Source organism: Danio rerio, chromosome 3 (assembly GCF_049306965.1).
Source record: "Danio rerio strain Tuebingen ecotype United States chromosome 3, GRCz12tu, whole genome shotgun sequence".
Lineage (NCBI taxonomy): Eukaryota > Metazoa > Chordata > Actinopteri > Cypriniformes > Danionidae > Danio > Danio rerio.
In genome coordinates this window covers 60,748,772-60,771,306 of record NC_133178.1, presented here as the reverse complement: position 1 = coordinate 60,771,306, position 22,535 = coordinate 60,748,772, and the positions used below count along the sequence as shown (strand labels likewise).

Below are 22,535 nucleotides of genomic sequence, written 5' to 3'. Positions count from 1 at the left end.
GAAAAATTATGTCGATGTACTTTTAAAACCCCCATGTTTGGTACCGATGGGTTTCTGCTGACATTTTACAGCACATGATGCATAGAGAAAAATCATAACTAGCATTGCCTTATTCTTTAATCCCCTGTATTAAATGCCTGTCCGCATGCTTTGGGCGGACACTCAAATTTGCATACGAGGGACCTTGAGACAAAGAAAGGGTTCGCGCGCAAACTTTCCCCAGAAATCATTGGTCTTAATGCTGTACGGGTCGTCACGTGACCCGCAGGTATAACTCATTCTGCCCTCCCAAACATCTGGGCAGAAAGAGAACGTCCCAAAAAGGAACATCATTGACGGTGGTCCCTTTAAGGGCCACACGGCTCTTCACAGCCGCATGGACTTTCCCGCCACGTTTTCTTTATTTTCCGGCAAAGTAAATTCAGTTTAAAGTTTGCGATCGTGTTCGTCCGAACCGCATTACAAACTCCACGCATCAAAGGACATCAAGAGTAGTTTCATCACGACGGAAGAGAGACGCATAAGAGAGACCGCCAGACATGAAAGACCAGGTGATTTTAGTTATGCGATTAAGCTGTGCCCCTGTTATCAAAAAGGTGTTTTTTATAACCTTGGTGGTCCGTAATGGTGCGTGTGGAACTGAAAGTTTTGTCACTCTTTAATCTGAAATCTATATCCTCTAGCTTTACTATTTCTCTTTGCTGTTACACGTTCTTTAGACCCGATATCTCCACGTGGTTTACCTTTGTTTTGTGTTTAATGTATGTTTGTGCGTTTGTTTGTTCGTCACGTCTGACTAGTCAATAAATTCCATTATAATCAAATGAATTGTATTGTTTGCCTCACGAGAAAATGTCACTGAAATACAGATTCCCCTGCCTAGCTATTATAAGTTGTTTAAAACTTTTGAATGATTAATCTACTTCACAAGAAGTAGCAATTAAATTCCCTTTTTCTAAATGAATAGGTTACAGTGTCCGCTCGGAAGAGCGGCGGCTCTGCTTGTGTTCGTTTGGTCAAATTGACAATAAATTGATCCGGAATATTAATGATTAACAATAATTCGTTATTGTTGATAATTAATATTCATAATCTGGGAATCCGCTCGGTCGCGCGAGCATGATCATTTACAATCATGTGTTGGTTTGACCAAGCTGACTGAAGCTTAAGCCGGAATATTAATAATTAAGAATAAACCGTTATTGTTGATTATTAATATTCATAAAATGAGCTAATTTCATGCTACATATATTGGTGGAGAATGCAGGCAGAGTTTCAAACATTTTCTCTGAAACAAACTTTTCAATTCATGGTGATTTATTAAGCGCGATATAGAAAAAAGGACCGCGAGAAGCATTTCCTTTCCTTCAAAACTGGAAGGACGAAAAGCCTCCTTCAGCCATTCTGTTCACTAAACACAGCAGAGAGCTGCCCGTGTAGAGTGTAACAATTTAAACTGCAGTTCATATATATTTTAAATCGATTTTGCTGAGACGCACGTTCTGCAAATCATTTAAATATATTAGTGTGCCTGTCGGAGGAAAAGACACCTCTCTCAGCGCTTGTAAGACAGTTTGGAAACCCCAAACCTGTCCGTTTAAAAGGCCTTTATAGCTAGAAAACCTCTAGACTATTTCTCCCGTGGTTTCAAACTGTTAGATTAGCTGCCTAACGTTTAACCTCTTTGCTTCGCCGCCGTGCGAAATTAATTTCAGAACTGCTGGACGGTTCTAAATTAATGTATTTCGGGAGCTGCAAGCTTGCCTGTTAACCGCTTTCTGACGAAAGGAATTCTCAGAACCATAAGCGTGTTTTTAAATGGTACCAAAATCTGATATGGATGTGAATTCCCATATTTCAGTTATGTTCGTCCGGACCAAATCTGTGTACAAACGTGCACCGCCTCGAGAGACGTCTCGCATTTTATGTTTGTTTGTCTAATTGTAATGGTCGAATATTATTATCAATGTTACGGCAACATGATATATAATGACCGCTTGTGCGAATCTTAGTGGTTCGCGCTTTGCCTTCGTGAAGTCAGCCGCATACCAAGTTATGAATGAGAACTCCTCCCATTCATAAATCGGCTCTTCGAGCGCTCATTGGCTCCTCGTCCACGTAACTCGTGCGCGCGCACGCACGCATGCGTGAATGACGTAGTCACCACCCCAAAGCATAAGATCCGCCTTTCAGGAGGCAGAGTTGGCGACGCGGTTTACTTCACAGGGCAAAACCACTCGCTAGCTTCTAACGACTAGCATTAAGTAAACTAACCCTTCGCGTCTTAATATTACCAAACTGTTAGCACAAGGCTAACCGGATGCGAAGCGTAACAACTTGCTAGCGGCTAACGCCAGCTAATGCTTAAGCAAACCAACCCTTCACATTTTGTAACATTAACAAACTTTAGCACAAGGCTAACCGAATGTGAAGTGCAACTCTGAAACATCTCCCCCTGTCTCCTTCTGCTCTTCTCACATCAGTTCCGCCCACCATTGTGTCTCAAGTGGTCTGAAATGGTCAAACAGTTATCCAAACAATAGTTTAGTTACCTGAGTATAGATTATTGGTCTGTTTTTATTTCTTTTGGTATTATGAATTATTTTGTTACTTTCAATTTTTTTTATTAATTTTCTGCCTTCTGTCTTTTTCATTTTAATACCGTTGTCCAGTTTATTTTGTTATTACTTGATTTTTAATCAAGTTCCCAATAATCTATTCTACACTTAGGTCATGTTTAATTTTAATTTTGTTGGTTTTGCTATTTGGGGAATAGCCTTTAATCTCTCTATTATTATCATTAATAGGCATAATTTTTCTTCCCTTTGATATCATTCCATCTTTTCCTCATGCCTTATTCATTCCCTCACCTCTTAGGTTATAGGGAAAGTATAACTATATTAGGGCAAGTATTAGTCTGAAGCTAAATTCAGCTAAATTCATTCATTCCCACATCTGATCAAAACATGTTGGGCTAACCCATTAATGTTTGTAGATGCCCCTGAATACTAAGGCACTCTTTCTACTTTTCTAAGCCGTCCTGTACTGCTTTTACCTATAGGGGATTATTATGATTATTCTTTTAGATTCTTTCATGCCGATTTAATTTTCCTTTAGCCTCCCTCCATCACATGGTGATAACCTTCTCTATCCATCAGATACTACAGCATACTAAGATTCCTACTCCAACTGGCTCGCCCAGAATAGTAGATTCATAGTACTGCCCGTATCCGGACCGGAGTCCTCTGTGCTTGTGTGGTTAAGCGTACAGGTTATTCAGGTTGCAGATCAAAAGATTGGGTTCATCTGTCTGACATAACTGACCCCTGCTGAAGGATGCGTTAGATACCTTGGTGTTTTGTCTCTCCGGCTTGTGTGGATCACAGTGGCATCAGCAATCGTACTCCAAGAAGCACCATCCGTGTCAACTGGCATATGATCAATCTTGGTTAATTACCCTGTCATGATTCCACACACGTGCCCGCCTGAGTGAGATTGGCCACCTCATTCTACAGGCCTAGAGCGGCACCGGAATCATCAGGCAAAACCCAATTTTGAATCATGCCAGGCGGTCAGTGACTTTCTTGAGTGCTACGTATTGTGCTAAAAGCCTATGCTGTGTGAGTTCACAACCGAGTTACATTATAGGCAAGTGATCTGATAGCGACTGCAGTAGGAGTTGGGGAAAGTCTAGTCAGATAGCACGCTCTTGCGACCTTCATCTGATTGCCTTTCACTCATCCACCAAGTGTAAATAGCATGTAAAACCTAGTCTAAACCTAGCCCACTACAGGACTATAAAACAAACATTTTAGACATGCCCATAGGTTTTGCTATTCTCTCTCTCTCCCTCGTTTCTCATCCTTGTCTGTCTTTCAGTTTTATTTTTATTCATATTTACTGATATCCATATTAGTATTTTCTTTCATTTTACTTTCCCTGTACACTCGTTCATCCGAGCGAGGTGCCTTTTTGTCTAACTTATCGTTAGTATTGTTCATTTTTGTTCTTGGGTTACTGTTATTTTTATTTACTTAATTATTTTTAGTTACTTTGACCTGCTCAGAGACCACGCCATTGAGAACCACCAGGGTGATTTAAATAATTGATTGATAATTTGCACAGCCTGGCGCATGACTAAAAGCCTTGAGGCCAGTACGTAGATATCAACTGTTATCTAGCCACCCAAATTCGACATCTGAATTGTCCGGCCCCCAGTGGATCCTTAGAAGGACCAACGTCTAGCCGGCACATACCCCCTAGCTGACAACCCTGTCAGACTAATAATATAGCACAATGCTAACATCCACTCGATTTGGCCATGTGGGTCTCTCTCTCTCTCCCTTGTGATCTCTGTCTCACCCAACAGACCAGCATGTCAAGTGCGCCCAGCCCGCTTCTCACTGGGACCAACTGGAGGCCTGGTTAAGTGCTTAACCCACAACCTCCTGCCCAACGACGCCATGGAGCTGCAGCGGCCAAGCAGAGAACAGCTGGACGTCTGCATTAATCCGCTGAGGGCGAACGACCTAGCCCGGAGCCATGACAGCCAAGCCCAGACTCAACTCTCCAGGGCCCTGACACACCTCACCCTTGCACCGGCCAGGCCCATAGGAAAGGGTCTCAACCAGCTGGAGCATCGAGCCCAGGACGCCTGCAAGACGACGAGGGAAAAGGACGCCGAACTTCTGGAGCAAATGGACGGACTACACGCGCCCCGATGGAGCTACAAGCGGACAACGCACACAAGGAGCGACGAGAGGAGAAAGCCAAAGATGAACTGAGTGTAAAGCTACAAGCTGAAACACTATTGTAAAGAGCAGTACTAAAGACAGTGAAGCTCGGGTCAAAGCCTCTAAAGTCAACGGCTGAGGGCCCGAGCAAAAATTCCAACACGGAACCCAACAAAGAGACTTTTAAGCATGAACCTACCAGAGTTCACCCAGAACTGTCACATTTCTACAACCCATGTGACTATCCGAAAGGGGAAGTGCCGCAGTCAGCCCAAAGGCCAAGACTGGATAGACCAGCAGAGGGGGGTGAATCCAACTCATACCGCCCCGCCAGCCAGCATTCCAGCAACGCCCATCAGCAACACAGGGCCAGAACTCCCTCCAAAGGGATCCCCCACGACAGACACCATCTGTCAGCCAAAGACTTGAACCAGCTGGCCAGGGAAATGCCAACTTTCACCCCAAACCCTGCTGGAGGCGACGACACGCACTCCTAATTTTAAGACATTGACTTTTACACTTTTACACAGAGGCCAAGTGCAACTCTCTGTGACAAACTGTATCTGCTAAGAATTACTTCGAGCCGTGAGGCAAGAAGTTTCCTGAATCAACAGCGCCGTGCCATCAAAGCAGATTACGAGCCGATGCAAGAGCTCTTACTAGAGTGTTTTACCTGACCCCGTGTCAGAGTAAGGACTGATTGTCGCCATGGGTCTCAGAACAGCCAAGAGACCTCACAAGCATACTGCAGTCGACTACACCAACCCTACTTCGAGACAGGAAATGAGCCACGGACGGAGGAGGAGTTCACCTTCCAGATCCTCTCTCTCTCAAAAGCCTGCTTTCTGTGGTGAGTCCGCACACGGGCAATGCCCTGCCCCCACGCCCTGACCACCCAACAGCGGCAGAGTTTAGCTCATAAAATCTGTTCAAAACAAAGACTGCTTTGAAAGACTATCAAACACCTACGAGCTACCCTGTCTCAGAATCTCATCCTGAGCTGACTTTAAAAGGCACGTTACTGTTTCCCAGCCGCAAGACTTCCAAACAGTGAGTTAAAGCCTTTCTCCACCAGCAGAGGACAGCACCACCAGGAAGGCGCATGTCCCAACACCAGACAGGATGCTCAGAGACACACTGGGACAAACCACTCACCACAAGCAGCCCAAAAGGAGCCTAACAGCAACCAAAGAATGAACAACCTGCAGTAGCTAGGAGCTCAAGCAACCAGCATCCAGCTAGTTACACGCCAGAGAAAGCCAAAGGTGAAAACCTGACACCAAACAACGGCACAGTGGCGTCATGAGCAGCAGAACTGCTAAAAAGCTTGAAGGGGCCCTACAGGAAGTCAAGCCAGACTCCTTATGACTAGAGGGGGGTCCAAAACCATTTACCCCCCTGAACACCTGCTTTCTGCTCCATCCCCGCAGAGTACTGCGAGTCCAACACAAGCTAAAGACTGCAGCATCACGCTGCCCCCAAGAAGCAGCCAGTGCCACCATGCTTGAAACCTCAGGTACCAGGAAACACTGGTCTGGTTGTCTGTTTACCTCCCGAGCCACAGCTCACCAACCAGCCACACCTGCCTACAAACAACTGCTCAGGCCCCTGCACTTCAACTCTTGGGGAACCTGAACAAAATGGCGTGGCAACAACGCGCTACTTGGCTGTAACCGTGGAGATGAAAGAAAGATGAAAAATGCGCGTCAGCACGGGAGCAGACCTCACATTAATGTCCTCTCTCCTGTTTGAGTAACTCAAAGCAAGAGCTCAGAGACTAAAACGAACACTTAAATGCCAACCAGGCAGGCTGATGGTGCAAATCATACAGCAAAACTGAGGTTCAACTCGCATACATCGCTCCCATTCAAGTAAATACTGTCCCCATGACTGCAGTGCACCCCGTGTACCCGTCGCCAATGGGCACATACCTGCTGCTGAATGGTAAAGATCCGCTGGATATGTTTGAACCTCTTTCGAACTTTGAACCCCTTTAAAATCTGGGCCCAAGTGCGAGAACTCTCTCACAGCCGTCAGGTCAATCCCAACAGACTGTCAGGTCACCGAGGTCGCGGGAAACTGCTGGAATCCGCGAGAACCCGAACTCAACAACATAGACGGGGTCAAGGTCGCTACTCTGCAGCCTTCAAACCAGCTAGCAACCCCAACGCTTGCTGCCCCAGGCCTCAAAGGGCTTAATGTTGAATAACCGGACTGTGAATGACACTGTACTTGCAGTGTGAGCAGACAACCCAGCAGCCATCAGCCTCGCACCGTGCGACACTCCGCCTGAACACACCCCCAGACCTGTGTTTAACTAACAAGCATACACACTACTGTCCAAATGCTGAACTCTCACACATGACAAGTGCCAACAGCATTTGCACATTGAACTTGAATCGGAACGGCGGATGGTTGACCCATCCCGTCCTAACTCTCACGGCCCCGCCGCACAACGTTACATCAGAGCTAATAGCCCGATACATCTACAGGCATATATACAGACACCTTTAACGACTGGTGATAGGCACCCACACTTCTCACAGCCAACAACAATGGCTGTCACCCTCAAAAGCCCCACTCAGGCCAGACCATGCCAGAGGTCTGCTCCGTCATCAGCAAACAAGACTCTGTGGTGCCAGCCTATACAAACAGGTGCTCTATATGGCTCTCCATACGAAAGGCCGAACTCTAAACCATACATTGGGTTTTTCTTCCAACCAACAACAGAAGGCATAAAACTGGGCCTCAACCTGGAAGCCATACACTAAATTGAACTGTCCTCATGAACAGTATATGTCTTGTGTAATAGCTGCGTGGCAACTGACATAAAAATCCCCAAAGACTACCTACTGGGATGATTGGTCAGCTACGAGTTCCATGACTTTGAACTCTTGGGCCAATTAGTGGCCTCACCCTACATGCAACGACACCAGAGGGGAGCTTAGAAAACACAGACTATACTGTTCCATTCCAGCTCGCCACCCTCACGTCTGTCTTACCAGTAAACAAAGACCCGGTAGGCAGAAGTGAGCTCACAGAGGACTAACTCTTTGCCGTGTGCCCAGCCACTCGTCACCCAATCACTAACATGGATGAAGACAGGGCACTTTCCTCAACAGAACAGACATGCTGAGGCCACGCAGGATGATGTCAACCGACCAACGTCAGCACATCCTGTATAACTACCACGGTGCCCTCACTAAAGACTCTTTAGACTGCAAGTCCCACTGACCTTCACATGGAAATATCCAACTCCATGCTGGAAAAAGGACATCGGGCTACGCAACAAAACCTGCTCGGCACCCATCTGGCCCGTCCTCAAGCCCAGGGTCGAAGGGTGCCTGACCATAGAAAGCTAAATCAGCAAATGCCATTGTCACGAGGGCCAACGACACCACTGGAACAGGAAGTGCCCAGAATTCAAGGACCAACCATCTCCTCAAAGCTTGATGTGGTCCCTGCCTTCGGGACAATACCTGTGCATCCAAATGACCAGCATAAGCTAGCTTTCACCTTGAACAACAGACACTAAACGATCATGAGGTGCCCCGTCGGCTAGGCCAACTCACCAGCCGAAAGCAACACCCTCCTGAACAAAGCATATCCCGATGCTTATGTTAGAGGCAACCTCATCTACATTGATGACATCCTTAATGAAAGTACCACCGTGTCTGGCCACTCAAAGGAAATAGACCATGGCCTACAACATTTGACTTTGGCTAGCGCAAAAGACTACCGCCTAGCAAGGTCTCCGAACTGAGCAGCTCCCTAAGTGGGTGCAACTACTCCAGAGACACATTATTAAGAACTTTTCAAAGACTTCTAGACCCGTGACCACCCTGTTCAAAAAGGGCTGTCCTTCTGTTTGACGGAAGGTCAACAGCTGGCCACGACTGAATTGAGACAATGTCTGGGCATATGCAAGTAAGACACTCCTTGCGCCAGAAGGCAAATACTAAGACTGTGTAATAACATCTCTCTGCACGGTGGGTGCCATTTCAACAGCTATTCTCCAACTTCTTTGGAGCACAAAAACCATCATAGACACCTGCCACCAACCTGTCATGTTACTGAACAGTCAGCACATCCGGGATGGCATAACACTAACGCCAGTACGGCCATGCGGCCGATGGCCCCCTAGGGCCACTGTATTGACACTTGTTACACCTTAAGCCACAAATCCACGCTGGGTAACAGCATAGCTGTTTACCAAGACTGTACAACTGACAGACAATTTGCAACGCTGTAGAGGAGGAACCCCAGCTACCTCTGCCAACCTGTCATTCAAGTACTCCCAAGTACTGGGATGAGAATGCGTGCCAAGGTATGCCCACAACCTGTGTCGATGGATGCTCCCACAACCACCGCAGTATGCAGAAATGGCAGCCACCATCGTAACCCTTCAAAGCACAGCAGCCCATGACATCAGAGTGCACTTAGCTGCAGACTACAACTTGCTAGACTCTGTTTCACGTTCCACCTCCCAGGGGGGAAACAAAAGGCTTCAGAACTGCCCACCACAAGCCTGTGAAATGTCAACACTTTTTCTTCTTCCCAAGTAGGCGACCACAACACTGACAACCACATCATGGTCGTCTACAGAAGAAAATAAGAACAGTTCAAACTTTCAGGCACTGACAAGGACCTAAATGACTGGACCGATGCCCTTACCAAGAAGGTGCATCACACGGTGAACTATGGTCACCACCCAACCAAAACCCCGAGATCTGGCAGCTGTAACCGGCAGCCAACAACCCTGCCTAGCCTAGCTGCCACATCCAATCTCACCAGCCCGACAAATGTCGCAAACGACATTGCGACCACGTAGGCATCTGACTCCTCAAGTCAGACCAGTTTTATTTTTTACTTTTACTTTGTCTCTTGTTAGTTTTCCACCACTCACCCCACCTACCACCCGATCCTTCTGTCTGACCTCAGCTTCAACACAGATGTCACTCAACACCTCCTGCATCTTAAAAAACAGGTGCGTGTAAATCCTTTTTGGGTTGTCCCTGAAGACCCCACGACACCACAGTTCGTGCTGCCTCAGAGCCAGAGGGGGGTAATGCTAATGTACTGACCCTGCACACAGCAAAACATGCCCAGGGCGCTGATTCACCGAGCACCACAGCAACAGAGAAACCATCCTCTCATGATCAGACACCCAGATGGATCGGGCGGGACACTTCCATGGGCTCACAAGGAGCAACAATTTTTTTTTTTGTGTGTTTTTCTCTCCTTCGCTATCTCTTCCCTTGGAACACATATGCCAGTACACCAAATGGGTAGAGTGTCTCTCAGCACCGACGACACAGCCCAGACCATGGCATATCTTCTGATGATGTAAACAACTTGGACAGAGGCACCCACCCTGCACTACCAACACCACACAGGAAGGGCAAAGACTCCTGGTTGTATACGCTCAGCTGCATAGCAGCCAACCCTCAAACCTACGTATCACAACCAGAGTAACAAACACTGGGCCACAAGCCAGGAAAGGGGGTAGAGACCCTGCAACCGGTGTCACAGTGGAATGCCAAGCCAAGCACAGTCATCACAGACACCACCTACTCTCTCCCCTGTTCCCTCTCTCTCTCTCTCTCTCTCTCTCTCTCTTTCTCCCTTTTCTACACAGGATACAGCCACGATCCTGCACCTCAGTCTCACCAGAAGACCACTGCAACCTCACAACTATCCTTCTCTATCACTCATCTCTGGAAAACTGCGGAACAACTACCACTCCGTGCCTCCCGACAACAGGGAAGCACACATTAACAAGGGCCTCGCCATTCAATAAGATGCAAACACCAGTGGACAAGTGCACCCCTGACCTCCCCCTCAAAGCTTTCCTGCTTGAAACCAGGAAAGGGGGGGAAAGAGCATGAAGAAGCTAAGTCAAAACTGCTTGAGGCAAAGCCACGACTCGTCGACCCAGCAACGGAGGTCGAAGGAAACTCACCTCCAACCCACCCTGTACGTCAAGTTAGATTTCAACCAACAAGGTTTTCTCCGAACCTTCTTCGTTGCAAAGGGGGGATATATGTAGCGTACAGTCCACAGATTAAATTTCTTATTGATTTTATCACGGTCTGGCTTTGGTCAGAAGGTTTTACGACTCCTGGCTCCAAGAAGTCTGGATTTTCGTGACAGCTTAAGTTGTTCAGGGGAACTGGAAAGATAAGCAGGAAAGCTTCAAAGACATTCCTGCCCAAATACGCTCACACACGCACACACACACCCACGAGGCTGTTCCGACAGAAAGAAAATGAACTCATCAAATCCAGAACCAGCACAAAACCAATGTGTTATGTTTTGTAAACTTTGTATCTAATTTCTGACTTTTCTTACCTGTGTAACCTCTCTTATAACCTGTATGCATGTTCCATTTAGGCCTTTGTAAAGCATAAATATTGTAAGGATATGAAAAATTATGTCGATGTACTTTTAAAACCCCCATGTTTGGTACCGATGGGTTTCTGCTGACATTTTACAGCACATGATGCATAGAGAAAAATCATAACTAGCATTGCCTTATTCTTTAATCCCCTGTATTAAATGCCTGTCCGCATGCTTTGGGCGGACACTCAAATTTGCATACGAGGGACCTTGAGACAAAGAAAGGGTTCGCGCGCAAACTTTCCCCAGAAATCATTGGTCTTAATGCTGTACGGGTCGTCACGTGACCCGCAGGTATAACTCATTCTGCCCTCCCAAACATCTGGGCAGAAAGAGAACGTCCCAAAAAGGAACATCATTGACGGTGGTCCCTTTAAGGGCCACACGGCTCTTCACAGCCGCATGGACTTTCCCGCCACGTTTTCTTTATTTTCCGGCAAAGTAAATTCAGTTTAAAGTTTGCGATCGTGTTCGTCCGAACCGCATTACAAACTCCACGCATCAAAGGACATCAAGAGTAGTTTCATCACGACGGAAGAGAGACGCATAAGAGAGACCGCCAGACATGAAAGACCAGGTGATTTTAGTTATGCGATTAAGCTGTGCCCCTGTTATCAAAAAGGTGTTTTTTATAACCTTGGTGGTCCGTAATGGTGCGTGTGGAACTGAAAGTTTTGTCACTCTTTAATCTGAAATCTATATCCTCTAGCTTTACTATTTCTCTTTGCTGTTACACGTTCTTTAGACCCGATATCTCCACGTGGTTTACCTTTGTTTTGTGTTTAATGTATGTTTGTGCGTTTGTTTGTTCGTCACGTCTGACTAGTCAATAAATTCCATTATAATCAAATGAATTGTATTGTTTGCCTCACGAGAAAATGTCACTGAAATACAGATTCCCCTGCCTAGCTATTATAAGTTGTTTAAAACTTTTGAATGATTAATCTACTTCACAAGAAGTAGCAATTAAATTCCCTTTTTCTAAATGAATAGGTTACAGTGTCCGCTCGGAAGAGCGGCGGCTCTGCTTGTGTTCGTTTGGTCAAATTGACAATAAATTGATCCGGAATATTAATGATTAACAATAATTCGTTATTGTTGATAATTAATATTCATAATCTGGGAATCCGCTCGGTCGCGCGAGCATGATCATTTACAATCATGTGTTGGTTTGACCAAGCTGACTGAAGCTTAAGCCGGAATATTAATAATTAAGAATAAACCGTTATTGTTGATTATTAATATTCATAAAATGAGCTAATTTCATGCTACAATTAGAATAAATACAAAAATGAAAAACATCAAATAAATACAATTTTATTCTAAATAAAATATTGTAATTCACAGAAATTGAATTAAGTAATCAACCCTCAGTACTCTTTTTTACACTGCATGAATTAAATATATAAAGTGCCACTTCAGAGTTTGTGAAATTCTTGCAGATTTTGTGAAAATGTGAATGTGACGTAAAAGAGAACAAAAAACAACTGGATGCTAGTGCAAATATAAATGTCTATTGAAGACTACAGCTGTAGCTGCACATCCAGGGTGTCTCAATCCCATGCTGTTGTGGTGGTAACGGTTGAATACCGGTATGAAATACCGGTAAGCATACGAGTCCCAGATGACAAAGCAAAAAGACAGAGGAAAACAAACTGGAATGAAAAGCAGTGAACAAAACTAGGAGATCTGATGGAGCTGATACTAGACATAGCTCAATACCTGAAGTTTTTATTCAGTGCTATGGGACTAGAGCCATCTCTGGAAAAAAAAAAAAAACTCTGTGGCAAAAGTTAGCACTGCACTGTGCTCTAGGCTGAAATCTTTATTGCACGGCGCTTGGCGACTGGATCTGTCACTGGAAAACACACAGGGGCTGAAGTCAGCACTCTGATGCACCTACAGCTGAACATTGAGAGATCATGCAAACTCCACATAGAAATGCCAACTGAGCCAGCCAGGACTCAAACCAGCGATATTCTTGCTGTGAGGTGACAGTGCTAACCACTGAGCTACCAAGTTACCCCTGTGGAGTTAAACAAGTTGATTTAAACAAATCAAGGATAAACGGTTGGTGTTAGTGATATGACCTTGATAAACTGCACACTAGTGTTCTCATTTATGCATTTCTTTCTAGCAAAGAGACATCTTTCCTCAGTGGTTGGAGTGATCAATATATCAAAGAAAATACAAAATTGATCAGACAGTGCTACATCCCTAACAACAGTGGATGAAATGTTTAGACCCTTATGGCCTGTTTCCACTTGGTGGTATGGTATGGTACCGCTTTTATGATGGTTTCCATTGTCAAAAGGTGGCAACAAGCGAACTGTACCTTACCACTTTTGGGGTACCACTTGCAAAGGGTACCTAGCACAAGAAAAGGGTACCAAATGCAGACCTAGACGCGAAGCTGAACGCTAATATTTTACAGCAGCGGTGTCCAAACTCGGTCCTGGAGGGCCGGTGTCCTGCAGATTTTAGCTCCAACTTGCCTCAACACACCTGCAAGGATGTTTCTACACTGCAAAAAATGCTTTTCTTATTTAAATTTTTTGTCTTGTTTCAAGTCCAAATATCCAAAAATTATCTAATCAAGAAGCATTTTCTAGACAAGCAAAACATATTGTCTCGTTTCGAGAAATAATAAGCCAATATTAAGTGAGTTTTTCCTTAAAACAAGTAAAATGATCTGCCAATGGGGTAAGCAAAATAATCTTGTTTTTCCTTTTGACTTAATATTAATTTAATTTAATCAAGTAGAGCCGCAATCATTGACTAGAAGTGAGTTTTTGTTAAGTGATTGGATGTTTAAAAGTGCCAATTTAACTGTTTTAGTTACTGTCCCTACAGCAGACGAGTGATAATCTCCCGTAAATTGCGCGTCTCCCTCCCAGTCCTCAAATAAGGCCCCGTTTACACAAGTGCATTTCAGTTTTAAAACGGCGTTTTAGAATGAAAATGATCCGCATCCACACTACCGTTTCACCCAACGTTTCTGAACAACTGTCCGTCCACACCCAAACGCTGAAAACGCAGATCACGTGACCACGCACACACTCTCTCTGGGATACGCTGCAGCCTATCTACCCAGATGAGAGCTGTGCTAGTCGGAGTGTTCATCAAGGATCTCCCGCTGGATCTAATCTCACTATATTTATTAAACGTGATATTTCATTCATCTTGTTGTCTATATCTAACAACATATTCCCCAACTTTGGTCAATGGAATCTATTACTTGTTCTCAGGTACATGTTTTGGCTAAGCACAATGATAAGTTAATAATTAATGTAACCATGTAGCCTACATTCTGTATATTGACTGATCGCTTGCCTTTATTTCCTATAATTCGTATTTTCACTGAAATTGAAGGAGACAGTTGTAGGCTCCGTCTTGTTTTAAATATCCACACAGTGAAGATGACGCTCATATATACAGCACAACGCCTCAACATTTCTGCTGTCTGTTAAGTTGTTATCAAAATTCAGAAATAGGCAGTTCCTTAAATCATGTTTTCATTTTATTGTTCAGAAAGTGAAACAACATAGCCTCTCCGCTGTCGCCACTGCCTCGCATGGTTCAGGATTGGTAGAGCTACGCATCGATGAATTTGCTCTTCAGTGTTTGAACTCTCAGTAATGATTAAATCACACTGAACTGAGCTAAACTGAACTGAACTGAACTTAAACACTAAAACCTGAACCACACTGTTCCAGTTACTATGACCATTTATGTAAAGCTGCTTTGACACAATCTACATTGAAAAAGCGCTATACAAATAAAGCTGAATTGAATTGAATAGCCAGGGTGATGTGAATGAAGTTATAAAGTACACTGTTCCCTTTGAAGATTTACCCGTGTCCTCGGTAGTCTGTTTTCCCTATCAAACTGAGGAAGGGGAGACTGCAGCCTTGATCAAACTTGCGATGTCTGAACTTACAAGGAGAGGATGCAGGACTGAACTGTAATGTTAGGCTACTTAATATTGAGGAAAAGCCCCAATCAGATAGGCGAATGTCTGCAGCCCCGCCTCTGTTTTCAGATGTCTCCGTTTTCCCTCATCCACACTGAGACAGAGCAGCAGCATTTTAGGATGGAAACAGCCTCTTCAGCATTTCCAAAACGCTCCGTTTTTCGGCGCTCAAAAACTCTGGCATAGTATGGACGGATGGCATAACCGTAGCAAAACTTATGCATTTTCAAACTTAAACGCATTAGTGTAAACGGGGCCTTAGTCGCAGACCCTTCTCACCTCTCCCCACTGGATCCCTCATCGCTCTTCAGACAAGTCACGCGCACTCAACCAACCCCCACCCCCGCTTTTCAGATGTTCCATCTAGCATAACTCCCGCATCCTCCCGCAAATTGGGACACTCTCGCCGGGGAATGACTATTCTCAACTTGGGATGTCTTCTACAGTAGTCTCAGATCTACATTTCATCGGCACCAGATTTGAATGATTTGCTACACGACTTGTAAAAGCCTTAGACTTTCATATAAAAAACAGACATCAGCCTAGAAAAAGCTACAGGCACAGCTTGTTTTGTTCACATTTGACAAAGATGCTAATATCAAAAGCCCTTTTCACACAGTGATACCGGTAAATATATGGAAAATTTCCGGAATGACTTTACCGGTAAATTCAAAAAGAGCTGTTCACACAGGCGAGGACGTTACGGAATTTTTCCGGAAAAAAGCATTCACACATCCACTCCAAAATACCGGTAAATTCTGACATCATTAACCAGAAATGACCTCTAAACGGCTGCGCTTGTGTTTGTAAACATTTGACTACATCACAAACTCTGTGGATGGATCAGTATTGTGAACAACTCCGATGAAAACATATAGAGAAACACTTTCGCATGTCGAGATGTACAAGATATGTGTGTGTGCCCATGGGCTGTTTCATAGACACAACCAAAGCTTGAAGGTAAACAAACAACAGCTTATCATAAGCATCTTATCGATAATTAATTACATGGTTGGCATTAAGATGAATATCTAAACATTATCTGACTAACTTCTAGCAGCTAAATGTGTTTGGAAAAATATTCGAAGGCTTTTATTCTCATAAACCGCGCGGACGTAAATGCGTCTGACTGTTCTGATTGGCTAAAGCAGACGTCTCACGTCAGCACGTTCTAGACGTGCACGCGCTCTTTCCAGCAATCTTCCTTCTGCATTCACATTCCGGCAAATTACCAGTAATGTTACAACTTCTCTTTCCGGAAAATAGCCAGAACGAAATTGTCGGAAATTGCCGGTAATTTTCCGGAAAGGTGTGTATGTGTGAAAGGGGCTAAAGTGTGCACCCGACACATATCACTAAAAGCTAATGTATTCACCAGCTAAAGACAGCTCAAGGGCCTTGGCACTGTGGAAGAGGCCAGAGGGTGCTCACAGGTGGAGGGTCAGGTGGGTGCAGAGGTTGTTGTGGAGCTCACCACTTTTTAGCTGTTATCTAGAGCTGGAGCAATGGAGTGTGAGAGTTTATTTCCAAGCAAGTTCCTCCATTTTCTGTGAGAAACTCAAAGAGGGCTATGGAGATATGGATAGTGTGTCTGGTGATAAAGGCTGTGGCTCTGGTTTAATCGGCCGCTGAAATATGTTGACTTGGCTGCTTACCTGGAGATCATCCTTGAGTCTTGAAGCTGTTCTGATACGTCAAAGTCTATCTAATAGGAGCTCATTGTGCAGGGTATGAGCAGTGTCTATTGTGTCCATGAGCAGTGGTTTTTGTGACTGCATGGTTTTATTGATGTCTTTATGAAATGTGTCAGCTATATGTCCACTCAGGTGCTGACATGAAGTGCTGTGGTCATTCGGACACTCCTGGTTCATGTCTGTGTCATTTAAGTTGATTTCAGTCAAAGACTTTAGAATCAAAGAGCTTAGAATGACCAAGAGGCGACACTCTAGTGTAATTTGGGAAACAGCCACTAGAGGGCGTGACGGCCATTTTGAAATGTAAACTCCAATAGGACAACAGCGGATTATAAGTCTGTAAAATAAACTATTAAAAGTGCTGATGATTGTGATAATAAGTGTTGTATTGTCGTCTTTCAGGTTGTATCTCAGCTTTAATGCGCTTTTTAAATAGATAAATAAAAAACAAAGCAGTTGCTCGCCATCGCGACAGTAATGAGATCCAATGGACGGCCGATCACTTTTACTCTAAAATGGCGTAATCCAGGGCTGTTGCTGGGCGCTGCTGTTGCAATGGAACATTCTATTTAGTGTCGCCTCTTGGTCATTCGAAGCTCTTTGATAGAATACACAAGACATGTCACTCGTATACTTTTAAATAGGGAAAAGTGTAACTGTCAATATGGTGAATAAAGCCCCACCTTCTAGTGCAGGAGCCAATCAGCGATTGCTATATGGCGAATAAAGCCCGCCTTCTAGTACAGGAGCCAATCGGCGATCGATATAGAATGACAATTCTCCGGGGGAGGGGCTTGGACCAGACGTGAGTTTCTTCAGATTTTGTGTGATACGAACATTTAGAAACGAAACTAAACAGTTGTTGTTTAAATTTATTGGTCATTCGTAAGATGAAATGTAATCAAAAGCTTGGCAAGCAGTTTTGGAGAATTTGATGTTTCCCCATTCAGACAGAATGCCAGAGCATACTGCCTAAGAAACCTTTCAAAGATGGCTGCCAAGTAAATTGATTTGCCTTAAAGGGACTTGGTTAAGTTGCACATAGAGCAGACGGATGATGGAGGGTGAAGTACACTGTATATTGTTCCTTTTCACTTATGCACCAAGTTTGTTTGGATGGAGGCCATCTGATGTAAACAATAGTCTTTGATTCCAGAAGAGAATAAAGTTGTCAATTGAAGCCCTTTAATCTTAGAAAGTTTAACAATCTAAATTGTTAATATATGATTTTGATATAAGCAGTAACTTCAGACACAAAACTAGTATGAAATGTGCACAAAAAATAACATGTGCTTTTAATAATGAGGTACTTTTGATAGAGAAATTTAGTATTTAATAATTTTTTTTTTAAAGTATGTGTCTCAGAGTTTGACCTGTTGCTAAGTTGGAGTTTGGAGGTGAACTCAAATTCTTATAGCCTTAAACTCTCTAGTTGAGAGATTTGGGGGAGCAAGTATAACACATGGGGCTCTATTTTGACGGTCCATGCACAAATCGCAAAACTGAGGGCGCTTTCAGGGCGTGGCAGAATGCATTTTTGCTAATTTAAGGACGGTAAAATCCGCTTTGCGCCGTGGCACATGGTCTAAAAGGGTTGAGTTTATTTTCTTAATGAGTTATAGGTGTGTTTTGAGAATAAATCAATCAGAGTCTCACCTCCCATTAACAGTTAACAGTTTTTTTTAACAGAAAACAGTTAAACAGAACATCTACCGAGAATGAGAGATAAATGATCTACTTTCACTTTTGCTCTCATGGATAGGGAAACCTTTACGCACAGACATCAATTAGCCTATAAATAATTAATTTTGTGTGTTAAGCACAAATATTTGTTTCAAAACTATTTCTAAATTCAGTTCTAATTTCCAGAAAACGAAGAAATGAACAATAATAGCGAAGTGTGGTCAAAAAATTATATCCTAAAACACATGCTGTGCCCCATATGGTCTAAAACCTGCAGGTGGGCAAATCTAAGCTTGTTTTTAATGAAACAAACATAAATATGGATATAATAAATAATACTGCTAATAATAATAATAACATAATACATAAACAAATTGTTATGAATGAACTGAAAAAGCCTCCCGAGATGAAGAAGGCACAAAAGCAGTGGTTTTTCATATTTATGTAGGCTAGAAAATAATATGTTTTGTAATATTTTAATCCTTTATATTTATATCATATATATATATTGTTATTATAGCCTATATATATCCTTAATATTAATTTTTTTTATTATGTAAAGATATTTGCATATTGCTCTATATCTTCCTGTGTGTACTAAGCAGTGTGTAAGCGAGGCACAACTCTGCTGCGCTCGACTTTAGATCGGGTTTGTTTTGGTCTATTGAAAAATCTATTATAGTTTCTCAAAATAGCAACAAGCCAGCGGTCCGCCTCAGAACGCCTTCCTTTTTAGACTAGAACGCCTATGGGGACACATTTGAGCGCTAATGCATTTGCTATTTAAACAGCGTAGCGCAACGCCTCAAAACGACTCTTGTGCCAAGCTGAAACTAGCAAAAGACTATTGCGCCGCGCCTTGCGCCACACTGCGCCGGGTGTATGATAGGGCCCATGTCCTGCTTGTTTGGGCGAGGGGTGCTGCGTAATATATTTGTTAAATAATACAAATTGCTACAAATATTTTAATTGCCATTGTACACGATTCCTATTAAAGTTACTAAATAATAAATTTTTTGTTACTGTTTAGTAACTGAGGTATGGCTTGAGGAAGGAATGCACAGATCTATAATGACAACAATTAAAATACTTTAATGCTAATTTAAGACATAATAAACTGTATTAAAGACTACTCATGAGTGGCCAGCCGTGTTTGCCAAATATTTTGCCTTCATTCACTTTTGTCAGAGACCTTTCACACTTGTTCTGTTTCAAAACTATGAGACAGTTATAAAAGTAAGATTTGGTAACACTCATCCTTCTCTCTAAAACGCAATCTGAAGTTTATAGGGCTGTTTACAACTGGTCGCTTTATGTTTTCTCAAGTTGGATAGCTATATGATTTGGGAAAATGGTTCCATTTACATTTGGCCACACATAAATGTATCTACACCAGACTGATACGATTTTTTCATTTTTTTTTTTCTGTGCAGATACGTGCAAGACATCTTTCCAAACTCAATTTAAAAGAATTTACATTTATGTTTGTATAACCTACTCTCACAAAATCGGTCGATCTGTGCTTCTGAAAACACTGTTGGTTGGGTTTAGGGAAGGGGGAGGGGGGTCAGTCGATTGGTCAGTCAGTCAGTTGATGGCGACCTCTGGTGGATTTATGTCACAACAGCAGGCAAGAATGGCACTCGCGAGAGACATTAGAGATCTGAAAAAGCACATACAGCGGCTTCTGGTGGATTTGTGAAAACAAAAACTAAAAAAAAAAAAAAACGTAGCTCCTGGGATGTATTTGGTGCTTTCAGAAATGTATATAATGGTACATTTTCAGAATAAGCCTGGGTTGACATTAAGACCTGTCCAATGTCAACTGGAATGCTTTCCAGACCCCCTCCTAAAGTGGTTTGAGCGATCAGATTTATATCTGCCTTGAATTCATTTCCAGCCAATGTACACCTGCCCATTGATAAATCAGCTTCTGGTGAGATGCCAGTCTCAGAAAAAAGAGAGAATAATATTTTATCAATTGGATGAACTCATATTGAAGAGAGAATTTAAACTCACATTTGTTTATTAATTAGTGGCGTTGTTAATTGTCACTTGTTTGTACAGGTCTTTCTCTCTATCAACCCATTCGGTGCATTTGTGACCCTGATCCTGCCTAGTGTGCTAATAATGCTGACAGACCTGGGAAGCTTCTCTGTGCCATTTGAAGGAGGAGAACGCAACACTTTTAAGGTCACCTTGGTCCTGAGCTTCACCATGTTCCTCCTCATCCTCAACGATCACCTGCCGAATGGTGGCAACTGTAGTCCTGTCCTCTGTAAGTTAACCAACCAAGATAAATATAGAAAATCATTTTAAATCTGCTTCATTTTAAAATTAAATACTGCAAGTATTGACTTTGGTACCAATCTGTACTGAAATTACTGCACATTTGAAGTATTGGGTGCTAATTTAACATTGGGGAGTCTGTGTCATGTATATCAGTATAGTATAACTTTACATACCACCATAAACTTGAATTGCGGTTGTCAAAAGCACTTTGTTACTAATTGGTACTGAAATTTTAAAAGCGTCCATTAACATTTGAGCGCTGTGGAGTGCGTTCACATGCTAAACAGAAATAGTTGCGATTGGCTGTAAAGATCATCGTCTTACCAATCTTCAACGCTGTTCATCGAGTGCAAACACAGCTGGTTTGTTTATGCGCTGACATATGAGCAATCCGCTGATGGATCAACTGATCGGCGCGGCTTTGAAACTCTCCAGTGTTCATGTATCTGTGTCTGCACTTGGTGCAGCGGTAAAGTGTGGTAAACCAATGACCTTCATGGCCAAAGTCATATATATATTGAGCATGTGAAAACAATGGGCAATCAGCAGTGTTTAAAAACACACTCAACAGCACTTAAATGTTAGAGGGAAATGGATTTTTTCAAAATTTCAGCACTGATTAGTAGCAAAGTCAATATTTTTGACAACCCTACTACATGATTTTGTGTTGTGTAAAGTTATACTATACTGATCTACATGACACACATGTATATCAAAATTCGCTCCTTTAATAAACAAAATAACTAGTCCATGATCATTCACAATAATGTTTATTTTGTGTGTTTTTGTCTTGTGAAGATTATCACTTCACCTTCTGTCTGACGTGTCTGGTGTTGAGTATACTCATATCAATGGTGCTTACACGTCTATCTGTGGACGACAGCATTCTGATCTGTAGACGATCCGCCAAGGTTCATCCATCAGACCAGAACACCAAAACGCAATCCAACAATTTGGATCAGGAGAAAGGTAGGATGACTTTAAACACCTAGGGGAATAAGAGGTTTGCACACTTGGTGTCCTGCAGAGTCTAGCTCATACACATCTGAACCAGCTAATCAAGGTCTTACTAGGTTAAACTTGAATAACGGTGCCCTAACTTGGTCCTGGAGGGTTGGTGCCCTGCTGAGTTTATCACCAACTCCAGTCAGACACAAATGAAGCAGCTAATCGAGTTCTTACTATTCACACTAGAAGCTTTCAGCTTTCCACCTTAACAGAGAGTTGATTATCTGGTAGCTGTTGCAGGACCTGATGCACATGCTGAGTGTGTGCCTGTAAAGAGGATGAGAAAATAAGAATATCATCCAGAAACACAAAGAAAAACTTGTTTACCATCTCTCTCAGCACGTCGTTAATTAGGGCCTAGAAGACAGCTGGGGCATTGGTCTGACCAAAGGGTAGGACAGGATATTTAAAGTGCCCCATAGGGGTATTAAAGACTGTCTTCCACTCATCTCCCTCACAAATGCGTATCAAGTGATAAGAGTTATGGAGGTCTAACTTGGTGATAACTTGGTAAGGGGTACCTGTTCTTCATCTTGATGTCATTTAGCCCCCTTTAGTCAATACGGGGACATAGGGAGCCATCCTTCTTTACAAAGAAGAACCCTGCACCTGCAGGAGATGATGAGGGATGGATGCGACCAGTATTAAGTGATTCCCCAATATACCTGTCCATAGCCTCTCTTTCTGAAGGTGACGTGTCTGGGAGGAGGTCAATGGCACAGTCATTTGGTCAAAGAGGAGAGAGATACCCAG

At 43.2% G+C, this 22,535-nt stretch overlaps 1 protein-coding gene and 1 long non-coding RNA gene across 3 annotated transcripts in view; both read left to right on the top strand.

The window, feature by feature from the left end:
- LOC101885757 (5-hydroxytryptamine receptor 3A) overlaps positions 1-22,535 on the top strand; it is a 36,660-nt gene that overhangs the window by 11,405 nt on the left and 2,720 nt on the right. For both annotated transcript variants that reach the window (XR_012401281.1, XM_009299813.4), the window contains 2 exons: positions 20,550-20,760; positions 21,573-21,743. Coding sequence is in view for 1 of the 2 variants with exons in the window: in XM_009299813.4 (XP_009298088.1) it covers positions 20,550-20,760; positions 21,573-21,743 (382 nt within the window). In the remaining variant the exon portion in view is untranslated. The remainder of the gene's footprint in view (positions 1-20,549; positions 20,761-21,572; positions 21,744-22,535) is intronic.
- LOC141381320 (uncharacterized) lies at positions 300-11,982 on the top strand. Its single transcript, XR_012401292.1, has 2 exons — positions 300-551; positions 4,370-11,982. It is a non-coding gene; the product is annotated as an uncharacterized lncRNA (long non-coding RNA).